This window comes from Nerophis ophidion, linkage group LG07 (assembly GCF_033978795.1).
Source record: "Nerophis ophidion isolate RoL-2023_Sa linkage group LG07, RoL_Noph_v1.0, whole genome shotgun sequence".
In the NCBI taxonomy this organism is placed as follows: Eukaryota; Metazoa; Chordata; class Actinopteri; order Syngnathiformes; family Syngnathidae; genus Nerophis; species Nerophis ophidion.
In genome coordinates, this window is record NC_084617.1 from 58,670,702 (window position 1) to 58,684,018 (window position 13,317).

Sequence of the window (13,317 nt, forward strand, 5' to 3'; positions counted from 1 at the left end):
AAATACTTTCATCAATATACTTAAAGAAGAAAACGAATAGAAAATTGGTCTCAACAACACCATAAACATTTTGTGATGTGCTTACTGAGCTATTTCTACACATTATGCATATATATATATATATATATATATATATATATATATATATATATATATACACACACACACACACGTATGTATATATATATATATATATATAAACATATATATATACATATATATGTAACCGGTGGTCTTTTCCTCTGCGTTGTGTGTGATTTATGGAAGACGACCGACACCTGGGTTTCTCCACTGGACTTTACTGATAATACAGAATACAATTTTCATCAAAAACTTTGTGCCATCGTCAAGCCCCTCTCCCGTTATCGTTGACAAAAAGGGAAGTTGGAAGGCGTGTCCAACGCATATAAAAAGACAGGTGTCACAGTTATTATTGCAGTAGGAGGGACAACGAGACAATGCTTCCACATTAACAAAACATCAAAGAATATTCAGGTATTTACATGTAACTTGCATATTTTGTGCAATTATAACAATAAATAAAACATTAGAAAATACATTATTTACAAAATGTAATTGACCCTGTTACATATATATATATATATATATATACATATATATATATATATATACAGTATATATATACATATATATACACAGTATATATATATATATATATATATATATATATATGTATATATATATATATATATATACACACACATATTTGGTTATTCTCTTATATTTTTTTATACTTTTTTTTATCAATGAAAGAAAAGCTTTCATCTTGTCCAGCTCACGTTTTATTAGACCAAGCCCATCTGTGACTGATACACCCAAACACTTCACGATCATAAATGTTTATGGCAGAATTATAAGCATACAACCTTCTTGTAAATTACGGCTCCAAACATTACGTTAAACAAGGATGACCATTTGGATCGAAACCAAATCTTGCTTTTTGTCTGCAGAAATTAAATTTTAGTCTCTTTGGTGGAGGCAACAAAGGGATCCATCCATCCATTTTCTGCCGCCTATTCCCGTTCGGGGTCGCGGGGTGCGCTGGCGCCTATCTCAGCTACAATCGGGCGGAAGGCGGTGTACACCCTGGACAAGTCGCCACCTCATCGCAGGGCCAACAAAGATAGACAGACAACATTCACAAAGGGATAGTGTTGTATATAATGCAGAGCAATGCGCTTTAAAACTATATCTCCTCTGTAGTGGACATTTGTGTTATTTGGACGAAAGGTTCGGTTATGCAGTACTTTGGTAATTTTGAAGGAAAATTGGAGGTAGTCTGTTGCTCTTCTACAATTATTAATATCCACAAAGACATATTGTAAAATATATCAACATTAATTAAAACTTCCAATGTAATTTTTTCGCCAATGGAATTTGTTTCTGTCTTATCGAAGTTTATGTTTCTTTATTGTGTCGACCAGTGATTCTCAAACTGCGGTACGTGGGCTCCATCTAGTTGGGGGTTAGCAACCCGCGGCTCTCGAGCCACATGCGGCTCATTAGCGGCGCCCTGCTGGCTCCATGGAGCCTTTTCAAAAATTTCAAAAATTCAAAAATGTATGGAAATGGAAAAATAATGGGGTCAAAAACATGTTTTTTGTTGTAATATGGTTTCTGTAGGAGGAAAAATATGACACAAACCTTCCTAATAGTCAGAAAGTCCACTGTTTAATATGTTCATGCTTCACTGATGACAGTATTTGGCGAGCGCTGTTTTGTCCTACTAATTTCAGCTGCCCTTGAACTCACCGTTATGTTCACTGAAACTCAACAGTTTGTTTACATGTACAACTTTCTCCGACGCTGCCACAGAAAGACGTGTTTTATGCCACGCCTTTGTCTCATTTTGTCCACCAAACTTTTTATACTGTGCGTGAATGTACGTTTGTACAAAGGTGATCTTTGTTGGTGTTATTGACTTGTTGGAGTGCTAATCAGGCATACAAACCCCGTTTCCATATAAGTTGGGAAATTGTGTTAGATGTAAATATAAAAGGAATACAATGATTTGACCTATGACCTATATTGATACCAGATATCGGCCTGATATCAGAAAAAAACAAGTATTGAATGATATCGGCTTGCATCTAAAATCTTCAACACAAGCAGTCATGCAGCGCCATCTAAATGTCCTCCAATAAGCACACAAGGTTGGTCTTTCCTTGCATTTTAATAGCCGTTTACAAAACATGGTAGGCGATAGGCTACTGGGGACTGGCAGCTACGCAGCAGCTAAGCACACAATAACACACGAGCTAAACATATGCAACAATTGAACATTACTGCTGTCTAAACAGCACATTTGTCAATGTAAATAATGATACCTCCATATTAGTTACAGACACAAAGTCTCCAAAGCAGAAGCATATTAGAAAGAATCTAGTAACAAACGTGTCCGCATTCAACTTACTGCGTCATCAGCTTGATTAAATGTATTATTGTGACCAATGGGTGTCGCCAAAACACAAATCAAGGTTAATCAATCAATCAATCAATCAATGTTTATTTATATAGCTCTAAATCACAAGTGTCTCAAAGGGCTGCACAAACCACAACGACATCCTCGGTACAGAGCCCACATAAGGGCAAGGAAAAACTCACACCCAGTGAGACGTCGGTGACATGTATGTATCCATGTATGGACATCTGTACATTATTGTATTTATACCTGCCATTTTTTTCTGTTTGACAAATTTCTCTTAATCAAACCTTCTACAACATTGCACACTACAAAATAATTGAATTATGTACTAAGGTTGTACGGCACACCGGTATTAGTATAGTACCGCGATACTAATGAATCATATTCGGTACTATACGGCCTCTGAAAAGAACCGGTCCTTCACTCTAATGATACCAAGTACAGTAGCGTATCTTGTCGACACTGCTATTATTACGTCGATATTTTTTGGAATCACAACATCTTCTTTCCTTTTTTTAAATGTATATTATGTTAATAAACTCAGGAAATATGTCCCTGGACACATAAGGACTTTGGATATGACCAATGTATGATTGTGTAACGACTTGGTATCGGATTGATACCCAAATCTGTGGTATCATTCAAAACTAATGTAAAGTATCAAACAACAGAAGAATAAGTGATTATTGCATTTTAACAGAAGTGAAGATAGAACATGTTAAAAGAGAAAGTAAGCAGATATCAACAGTAAATGAAAAAGTAGATTAATAATTAATTTTCTACCACTTGTCCTTAATAATTTTGACAAAATAATATAATAGAAAATGACAAAATATGTTACTGCATATGTCAGGACACTAAATTAGCTTACTTACTAATAAAAGACAAGTTGTCTTGTATGTTGACTATTTTATTTAAGGACAAACATGCAATAAGAAACATATGTTTAATGTACCCTAAAAGTCTTTGTTAAAATAAAGCCAATCATGCAATTTTTGTGGTCCACTTTATTTAGAAAAGTATCGAAAATAATCAAAATAAATTTGGTACCGCTATCGGTACCAAAAATATTGGTATCGGGAGGTAAATTATTGGTATTGTTCATTATCAATAGCGCTATTTCTATTGGTATTTGTAATGCTCAATTTGTAGTGTAAAAATGCTCATTGTCATTTCTGTAGTATTATTTATTTCACTAACTGCTACTTTGCTATCACTTTTACCATCATATTTGTGCATATCCTATGTGCTGGTGTTGCTCTATTGTTGTTGTTGTTGTTATCGTTGTGTTTGTTGTTGTTGTTTTTGTCTCTCTGTCTAATACTCCTCTTGTCCCCACAATTTCCCCCTCTGTCTTCCTTTTCTCTCTTTCTATCCCCTCCTGCTCTGGCCTGGCTTTACCAAATGAAAATATAAATACATTTAATAAAGTAATATGCAAATAAGGCAACAAGAGAAGTATCCTACACTTCTCTTTTGTAGAAATCTGAACAGCCGATATGGGCATCTACCATGAATTACCATGAATTGATTAACGTGGACTCCGACTTAAACAAGTTGAAAAATGTATGCAGGTGTTACCATTTAGTGGTCAATTGTACGGAATATGTACTGAACTGTGCAATCTACTAATAAAGATTTCAATCAATCAATCAACACATCAATTATATGATTTGCCTGAAAAGCTGGACAGAACCAAAAACAAAAAATAAACAAAAAATGGTATCGGGAGAAAACTAGTATGTACTATGATTCATCCTGATATCGTTGTGGATTAATATTAGTATCGACCAACACTCAAGGCTCCAATATCCGTATCGTATAGAAAACTCCTATTAAAAAACAAACTTATAAATACACACACAAGCAGGATTACTTAAAAAAATACTAGTATTACCAATATTACTAAAAGTTTTAAAAATATAATGTGTACGCCTGACAAAACAAAGAATGTATAACACATACAGCACACGTCCAGAAAGGCAAACCACAGTTTAGACGTTCCTTCCCCAGCACAATTAGTCAAACAAGAAAAATCAAGCCGTTCCCTCTCCACCTGATCAAAACCCCATTAATCTGCAGCCGTCCAATAACCGGCCCGGCTCTCCCAGCCAATTGCGAGACCCGCTGGCCGTGACCAATCGCGGGTTACATGGTGATCCCGATCAAGGTGCTGACGTCTGGTGTGTGACATGTGAGCGGAGCATCAGTGTCACATGTGGCCCTCTTGTCCCATGGCCGCCAGCCTATGGAGCCCGCATCCCAGCACAACACCTGAAGGGTGCTGCACCCCAAACACCCTGACTGGACCTATCTGAGACCTCATACTTCCCATGGATCCAAACATCCAAGGTTCTTTCCTCTTCAACAACCAGTTTTCCACCGAGTTGAAGGCACCGGTGTGTCAGTACTCGGTGCCGAACTCCTTCTACAAGTTGCCCGCAGGGACCCCACATGGCATCAGTGATATCCTGAGCCGCTCCATGATGGGGATGGGGGCCCCGGGCACCACCACCGCCGCCGCCACCACTCTGCTCTCCGGTTACTCCGCCGTGGGGGGGTTCGGCCCTCCGGTCTCCAGCACGTCTTTGTACTACAACCGAGACTACAGCTCCACGCTTAACGGGTTCGCCAAGTCGGGCGCCGAGTGTCCCATGAAGGGGCGCAGTGTCAGCTGCTGGGCCGAGAGTGGCTGCGACTGGAGAGGAGGCAAGCAGCAGTGCGCCAACAGTGAGTACGAACACTTTCTAGACCACAACTTTTGTGTTTCTTCTTTTATATAGCAAGGCACGCACACTATTGAAACTTAATAACCCAAGAGCTGTATCAAAATTCTCATTTTTGATACAATCTGACTGACAGTTGTTTAAATTCAAATATTGAAATTAATTAATGGGAGAGATGGACAAAAAAAAGTAATTATTAACCAAAATAAGGCTTTTTGGCAACACTAGAAAAGACCACAGGGATCAATATTGTGTTGTAAATGTTACAAGGGACCTAAAGTTTGTATTATTTGCAAATAATACAACTTTTTGTTCAGGAGAGAACACGCAGAAGCTAATACAAATAAAAACAGAAAAAAATAATAAATGGAAGAGATGGTTTGACAAAAAAAAGTGATTTTTAACCAAGATAATGCTTTTCGGCAATACTAGAAAAGGACACAGGGATCAATACTGTGTTGTAAATGTTACGAATAATACAAATTGTCATTCAGGAGACAACACGCAGAAGTTAATAAAAACAATAACAGAAAATAATAATAAATTAAAGAGAGGGTTTGACAAAAAAAAAGTGATTATCAACCAAGATAATGCTTTTCGGAAATACTAGAAGAGACCCCAGGGATCAATACTGGGACCAAATTTGTTCAATCTCCGACAAACAGCAGTTGTAAATGTTACAAGGGACCTAAAGTTAGTATTATTTGCAAATAATACAACTTTTTGTTCAGGATAGAACACGCAGAAGCTAATACAAATAAAAACAGAAAAAAATAATAAATGGAAGAGATGGTTTGACAAAAAAAAAAGTGATTTTTAACCAAGATAATGCTTTTCGGCAATACTAGAAAAGGACACAGGGTTCAATACTGTGTTGTAAATGTTACGAATAATACAAATTGTCATTCAGGAGAGAACACGCAGAAGTAAATAAAAATAATAACAGAAAATAATAATAAATTGAAGAGATGGTTTGACAAAAAAAAAAGATTATTAACCAAGATAATGCTTTTCGGAAATACTAAAAAAGACCCCAGGGATCAATACTGGGACCAAATTTGTTCAATCTCAGACAAACAACATTTGTAAATGTTACAAGGGACCTAAAGTTAGTATTATTTGCAAATAATACAACTTTTTGTTCAGGAGAGAACACACAGAAGCTGATACAAATTAAAACAGAAAACAATAACAAATGGAAGAGATGGTTTGACAAAAATAGGGGATTTTTAACAAAAAATAATGCGTTTTGGCAATACTAGAAAAGGCTACAGAAATCAATACTGTGTTGTAAATGTTACGAATAATGACAATTTTTGTTCAGGAGAGAACAAGCAGAAGCTGATACAAATAATAACAGAAAAAATATATATAAATTGAAGAGATGGTTTGACAAAAAAAAGTGATTATTAACCAAGATAATTATTTTTTTCAGTACTAGAAAAGACCCCAGGGATTAATACTGGAACCATATGTGTTCACTCTCTATACAAACATACAAACAACATTTCTAAACGTTACGAAGGACCTAAAATTAGTATTATTTGTAGATAATACAGCTTTGTTTTGTTCTGGAGAGAAAATGCAGAAGTTAATACAAATATGAATAGACAAAAGTAATACGTTTAGGAAACAAAAACAGACACTCTTAGAATCTCAGTTCCACTAAACTAGTGTTATTTGTTAAAAGTAGAAAAGAAAGTCAAACACAAATTAAAAATAGGCGGCGTAGACATTGACAGGGTAAAATAAACACAATGTTTTGGTGTAATAATAGATGATAAAATGAACTGGAAATTTCATACAGCATTTAATAATGAACAAAGCTAAATATGTTCTGGAACAAAAATCACTTCATGTTCTCCGCTGCTCACTAGTGTTACCGTGTCTGAGTTATTGATTAGAAATGTGTGGAAAAAGTACACTTCATTTACTAATGTGTTACAATAAAGATAAATTAGAATGATAGATAATGTTGGATATAGAGAACATACAAACTCTTAATTTATTGAATCACAAATATTGAAATTCAACAATTTGGTGCATTTGCAAACAACTTAAATTATGTCCAAAGCAAACCAGAACCTGCTACCCAAGAATGTACAACAATTCTTCTCAACAAAAGAGAAGAATTAAACATAAAAAAGTGCATGCAAACACAACAATTAAGACCTTATGTATATCATAATGTGGAATGAAATTATGGAATGGATTAGGCAAAGAAGTTAAACAAAATACTAACATGATCCATTTTAACAAAGTGTTCACAAAGTACAAAGAAGAAGAATTCGGATGAACATCATGAACCTTTTTTAACAAATGAGACATAATGTATCATCTGTTATATATTTAGCAAGTTACGTGAACCATAATTTATCTGTTGGCAATTTTCAACCCAAACTAGGACAGAAAGTAATAGTGTTATGAATAAAGTAGAAAAAGGTATGTTTAAATAAGCTCGGTTTCTTTCTACTCCTTTTCGGACATGTTATACAGAGAGAGTGTATATATGTGACCTACTATATCGGAAATTAACTCAACTAAATATGTTGATTCTTAGTGGCGCATACACTGCACATGTTGCACACGGTTATGCTGCACACAAGTGCACTTATGTGTGTAATATTAATCAGGGTGGCGGGAGGTCAGTCTGTAAGGTTGTTGGAGAGACGCTCGTCTGCCTCCAGACCCACGTGCAAGGCACCAAATCCCACAGGGCTCAGCTCAGGGACACCTTTATGCCCTCATTAGGTCGCCAAAACGCTCTGATTCAGCTGCTTGAGTGACTAGTGCGGTTCTCTGCGTGCTCTGTAAGACACCCGCACAAAATAATAGATGCAGTTTATTTCCCTTCTGGAATTACACTGGGGGGAAAAAAACAATAATAATAACAATTAAATAGAGTAGAATAAAATTAAATATGTAAAAAATAACGCAAATAACTGCAAAAAAATGATCACATTAATCATGTACGTATATACGCAAATTAGTCACACACTTAATTTTGATGCTTCTTTACCTTATTCTGCATTTTCTATTTTTTTACCCATCCATACATTCATTTTCTACCGCTTGTCCCTTTCCGGGTCACGGGGGGTGCAGGAGCCTATCTGCATTCAGGCGGAAAGCGGGGTACACCCTGACAAGTCGAAATCTCATTGCATTTTTATTTGATATTTTTAATATATATTTAATTTTTTATAATAGAGTCAATTTGAAAATATTCAAGCAAGTAATTTACCATACATGTTCATGATTAATTACATCTCAGAAGTGCAATTAGTCTGATAAAATCATTTGACAACACTAAAAGAGATACAATATTGTAAAGTGAAGTGAAGTATATTTATATAGCGCTTTTCTCCAGTGACTCAAAGCACTTTACATAGTTGAACCCAATATCTAAGTTACATTTAAACCAGTGTGGGTGGCTCTAGGAGCAGGTTGGTAAAGTGTCTTGCCCAAGGACACAACAGTGGTGACTATGATGGCGGAAGAGGGAATCGAACTTGGAACCCTCAAAGTACTGGCACGGCCACTCTACCAACCGAGTTATACCGTATAGTAGGATATAATATAGTGTAACTTAATTAGGGCTGTCAAATTTAACAAGTGAACGCATGTTAACGCAAAGTTTGTTACGTTCGGGTCGCATTGTAGCGATAGTTTTTTCCCCAGGATGCAGAAAGACAGGCAGAAAGTAACGTGCCTGTAAGTCTTTTTAATCCTTCGAGCAAGACAAAATACCATAAAGAGACCATGCGGCTGGGAAAAGTGCACACGAAGCTCGAGGATAACTTTGCATAGCAGATTTGAGCAAATACTTTAAACCTAACTAGCAGTGTGAACAACAACAAAACAGTCACATGTAGCGAATAACAACAAAACAGTCACACGTAGCGAACAACGGACCATAAGGAAGGCAGGGTGACGCTCGCATACAAAGCTCTCTGATTAGCGATCAGAAGCTGGTGAGCCTCCAGGTCACTAATCAGAAACTGGTGTGAAAAATCAGCGCCCCTAGCAACCATGAATTAATTAACGTGGACCCCGAGTTACACAAGTTGAAAAACTTATTCGAGTGTTACCATTTGATGGTCAATTGTACGGAATATGTACTTTACTGTGCGATCTACAAATACAAGTTTCAATCAATCAATCAAAAACTAGAAGTAACCAAGTGAAAGAGTACTCAAACAGAAATATGACCTCAAAACTCAAGAAAACCACAACAGAGGCAAAACATGGCATGACCAACAAAGTTAACAATTAATACTGGTGGTTAAAGCAAATGGAATAATTTGATAAGAAACAGCTACTAATTATTTTCTATGAGTGAAACTAACAAAAAGGAATAAAATCCAGACCACAAAGAGTACCCTTGAAAACTTATTTTTAGTATTGCAATTAATAAAAGAATGAAAGTTATGGCAAGCAGAAAAAAACATGAATTTGATTACTCCAAAAAACAAAAAAAGCATTTGATAGATACCCCCGTGACCCCGAACGGGACAAGCGGTAGAAAATGGATGGATGGCATTTGATAGATTACTTGATTTAAAAAGAAAAAAAAATCGATAGCTGCCTGACCAGGGCTCAGAAAATCTGTCGAGATTCCTCCCACCCCCACCAAGGACTGTTTTTACTGCTGGACTCTAGAAAGACGTTCCGCAGCCTTCGTAGCAGAACCTTCAGGTTCTGCAACAGCTTCTTCCCTCAGGCCATAAGACTCTTGAACGCATCATAATAATCCCCTCGATTCACCCCCGAAAACGGACTAACTCGCTGGAATATAAAGACAATACAACATACATCCATAAACGTGGATGTATATGCAAAAGTACAATATATTTATCTGTACAGTAATCTATTGTTTTATATCCACACTTTATTGCTCTTTTATCCTGCACTACAACGAGCTAATCTCTACTGTAAAGTTCAAATTTGAACGACAATAAAGGAAGTCTAAGTCTCTTAAGTCTATTATAAGAGTATTTTTTTATTTTTTTTATTTTGTATTTTATTGAAATGGCAAAATAAACATTTGTGCAACTAATTTTTGGAGATGTAATCCAAGTGTCAAACAATCACCATGAAATTGAGGAATTTATCTGTTTGATATGAATAATATTATATATAATAATCATATTTTCCAGTTTCATTCCAACAAGATTTTGCACTTTATTCCTCTTTAAAAACCTCTTAAAGCCCAAGCTGTTTGTTTACATCCATCCATCCATTTTCTACCGCTTATTCCCTTTCGGGGTCGCGGGGGGCGCTGGCGCCTATCTCAGCTACAATCGGGCGGAAGGCGGGGTACACCCTGAACAAGTCGCCACCTCATTGCAGGGCAAACACAGATAGACAACATTCACACTCACATTCACACACTAGGGCCAATTTAGTGTTGCCAATCAACCTATCCCCAGGTGCATGTCTTTGGAGGTGGGAGGAAGCCGGAGTACCGGGAGGGAACCCACGCATTCACGGGGAGAACATGCAAACTCCACACAGAAAGATCCCGAGCCTGGATTTGAACCCAGGACTGCAGGAACTTCGTATTGTGAGGCAGACGCACTAACCCCTCTGCCACCGTGAAGCCTTTACATGTGTACATGTTTTTTTAAATTTCTCTTTGCTATTTGGGCTTATTGGACCCTCATTAGAATAAAAACTAAAAATTGTATTTTTATACATAATATGCTATACAAAAAAAGTGAATTGGATTGGATTATACGATGTACTTAGTCCATAAGTACACAAATGTGTACTTCATATGTAGTGACATGCAAATTTTTATTTTTAAAATCTTTTTTTCCGAATTCCATTGTATGTTATACTCTTCTGACACCACCAGATAGTAGTTTAAGTGTCCATATGTCGGCATACGACCCCAATTTGTAGACAATTTTGGAAATAAAAGCTAAAAGGTGCTGTCCACGCATGTGGCCACTAAGGTCTTTAGAGGTTTAATGCTGCGGCACGAGCAATTCAGATGTTTTGATGCATTATGATTTCAGGTGGTCAGCTGGGGGACATGTCAGGTGGCAAGAAACACACCAGACCGACCTTCAGTGGACATCAGATCTTTGCTCTGGAGAAGACCTTTGAGCAGACTAAGTACTTGGCCGGGCCTGAACGAGCAAGGCTGGCGTATTCTTTGGGCATGACTGAGTCTCAAGTCAAGGTAAACACGGCAAAATTTAGAAAAATGAGTTTGTTACCACTTAAAGAATAAGTTGGGTAATTATCAATGAATATTATTTCAATAAATGGTAGTCATGCTCTTGCCGAATAGTGAGCCCAGGTGTGTTCCACTAATGAAGGTTTGGTTCCAAAACCGGCGCACCAAGTGGAGGAAGAAGAGCGCCTCTGAGCCGAGTTCCAGCCAGACCCAGGCGGGGCCGGGTGGCGAGGCCTCGGACAACGAGGTGGAGGACGAAGAGTACAACAAGCCTCTGGACCCGGACTCGGATGACGACAAGATTCGGTTGCTGCTGCGTAAACATCGCCGAGCCTTCTCGGTCCTGCGCCTCGGCTCTCATCATATGTGACGCCTACTTTTTAGCTGACCTGCATGCGCGTCGGGAATGAACGCACGCACGCTCGTGCAGGAAGTTACCTGCAAGATGACCACACCGCCACAAAAACTGCAACAGTAAATATGTTGACTATATTATTAGCAAGGGGTTTCCATATGTGAAGGAATATGTTACAATAAAAATATTTCACTTATTTTCTGCTTGTTTGCTCTATTTTGTGTCCCAATTTTTGCAACCAACTTTTTCATCTTCCAATAAAGTATTTGTTTCACATACGCTTAACAACTGACATTGAGGAACATCACATGATTTCATTTTCATACAACCCATCAGTCCAGTTGCATTTGTGCAATTATTTAAACATTTGTTCCACTTAAAGTACAATCGTTAAAATCCACTTACTAAACTTATACAGCCTAATGTGCCTCACAAGAACCTCTTTAATAGGTGACAGTGCCAGCATGATGTAAACGTGCGCTTGAACCCATAATTAAAGAGAATAAAAGTTCAACATGTGACAATAAGTAAAATCTTGAAATATACATTTGACATTAAAACTGGATCATCTTTAAAATGATGAATACACGTTCATAGAATAGAGATGAGAATAAACAAAGTTGATAACAAATATATTGAGAGTATGTATAATAATTGCTCAGAATGTGTTAACTATAGCTATGTATATAAATATATATATGTATATATTAGAGATGCGCGGATCGGCAATTATATCATCCGCAACCGCATCAACAAAGTCGTCATCCACCTGCACCAACATTTTATCAACAACGCAACCGCCCGCCACCCGCCCGTTGTTAGATATCAGGGGTCGGCAGCCTTTACCGCTCATAGATCTAATTTGACCCGTTTCACAGAGTATAGAAGACAATGGGAGCCGCAAATATTTTCGCGACTGTTTGCTGGTGCTTATACAGATAACGACATTAAAGGCGTGCAATGAAGTCATTGCCTTTGACGCCTTCAACAACATGTACAAAACGTTTGCCAGTCCAGCAACATGTTTTATGTGGCGTCTGCAGAAACACGTACAAGATTGAAAGGCAATACTGTATGACACAGAGTACACTGATAGTTGTGATATAAACAATTTTAACACTCTTACTAATATGCACCACACTGTGAAGCCACACCAAACAAGAATGACAAACACATTTCGGGAGAACATCCTCACAGTAACACAACATAAACGCAACACAACAAATACTCAGAATCCTTTGTATCCATGACTTTTCCTGAATATGTTTTACACCCCCGCGCGCCCAACCGCGCCCACCTTACCAACGTACGGGGGGCAGGGGGTTTGGTGCTAGCGGGGTGTATAATATCGCTGCAGGCCCGCAGGCCCGCAGGCCACACCCCCCTCCACAATCGGTTGTTATGATTTTGGTGGGTGATACAGTATTTGTTTACAAGAGCTCTTTTAGAAATGGTACCGGCACCGGTACCAACAAGTATTTCGATGCTTTTCTACATAAAGTGCACCACAAAAAATGGCATTGCAGACTTTTTTTTTGACAAAAAAATCTCACGGTACATTAAACATGTTTATTATTGTAATCGAAAAACAATTTTGTCCTTGAAA

The 13,317-nt window shown here is 37.4% G+C and overlaps 1 protein-coding gene across 1 annotated transcript; it reads left to right on the forward strand.

Annotated features, from left to right (window-relative positions):
• The first annotated feature begins 4,244 nt into the window (after positions 1-4,244).
• On the forward strand, positions 4,245-11,885 carry nkx6.3 (NK6 homeobox 3). The gene is made up of 3 exons (XM_061906715.1): positions 4,245-5,176; positions 11,193-11,359; positions 11,499-11,885. Exons 1-3 carry the CDS (start codon positions 4,780-4,782, stop codon positions 11,724-11,726), a joined length of 792 nt encoding a protein of 263 aa, XP_061762699.1. The 5' UTR covers positions 4,245-4,779; the 3' UTR covers positions 11,727-11,885.
• The last annotated feature ends 1,432 nt before the right edge of the window (positions 11,886-13,317 follow it).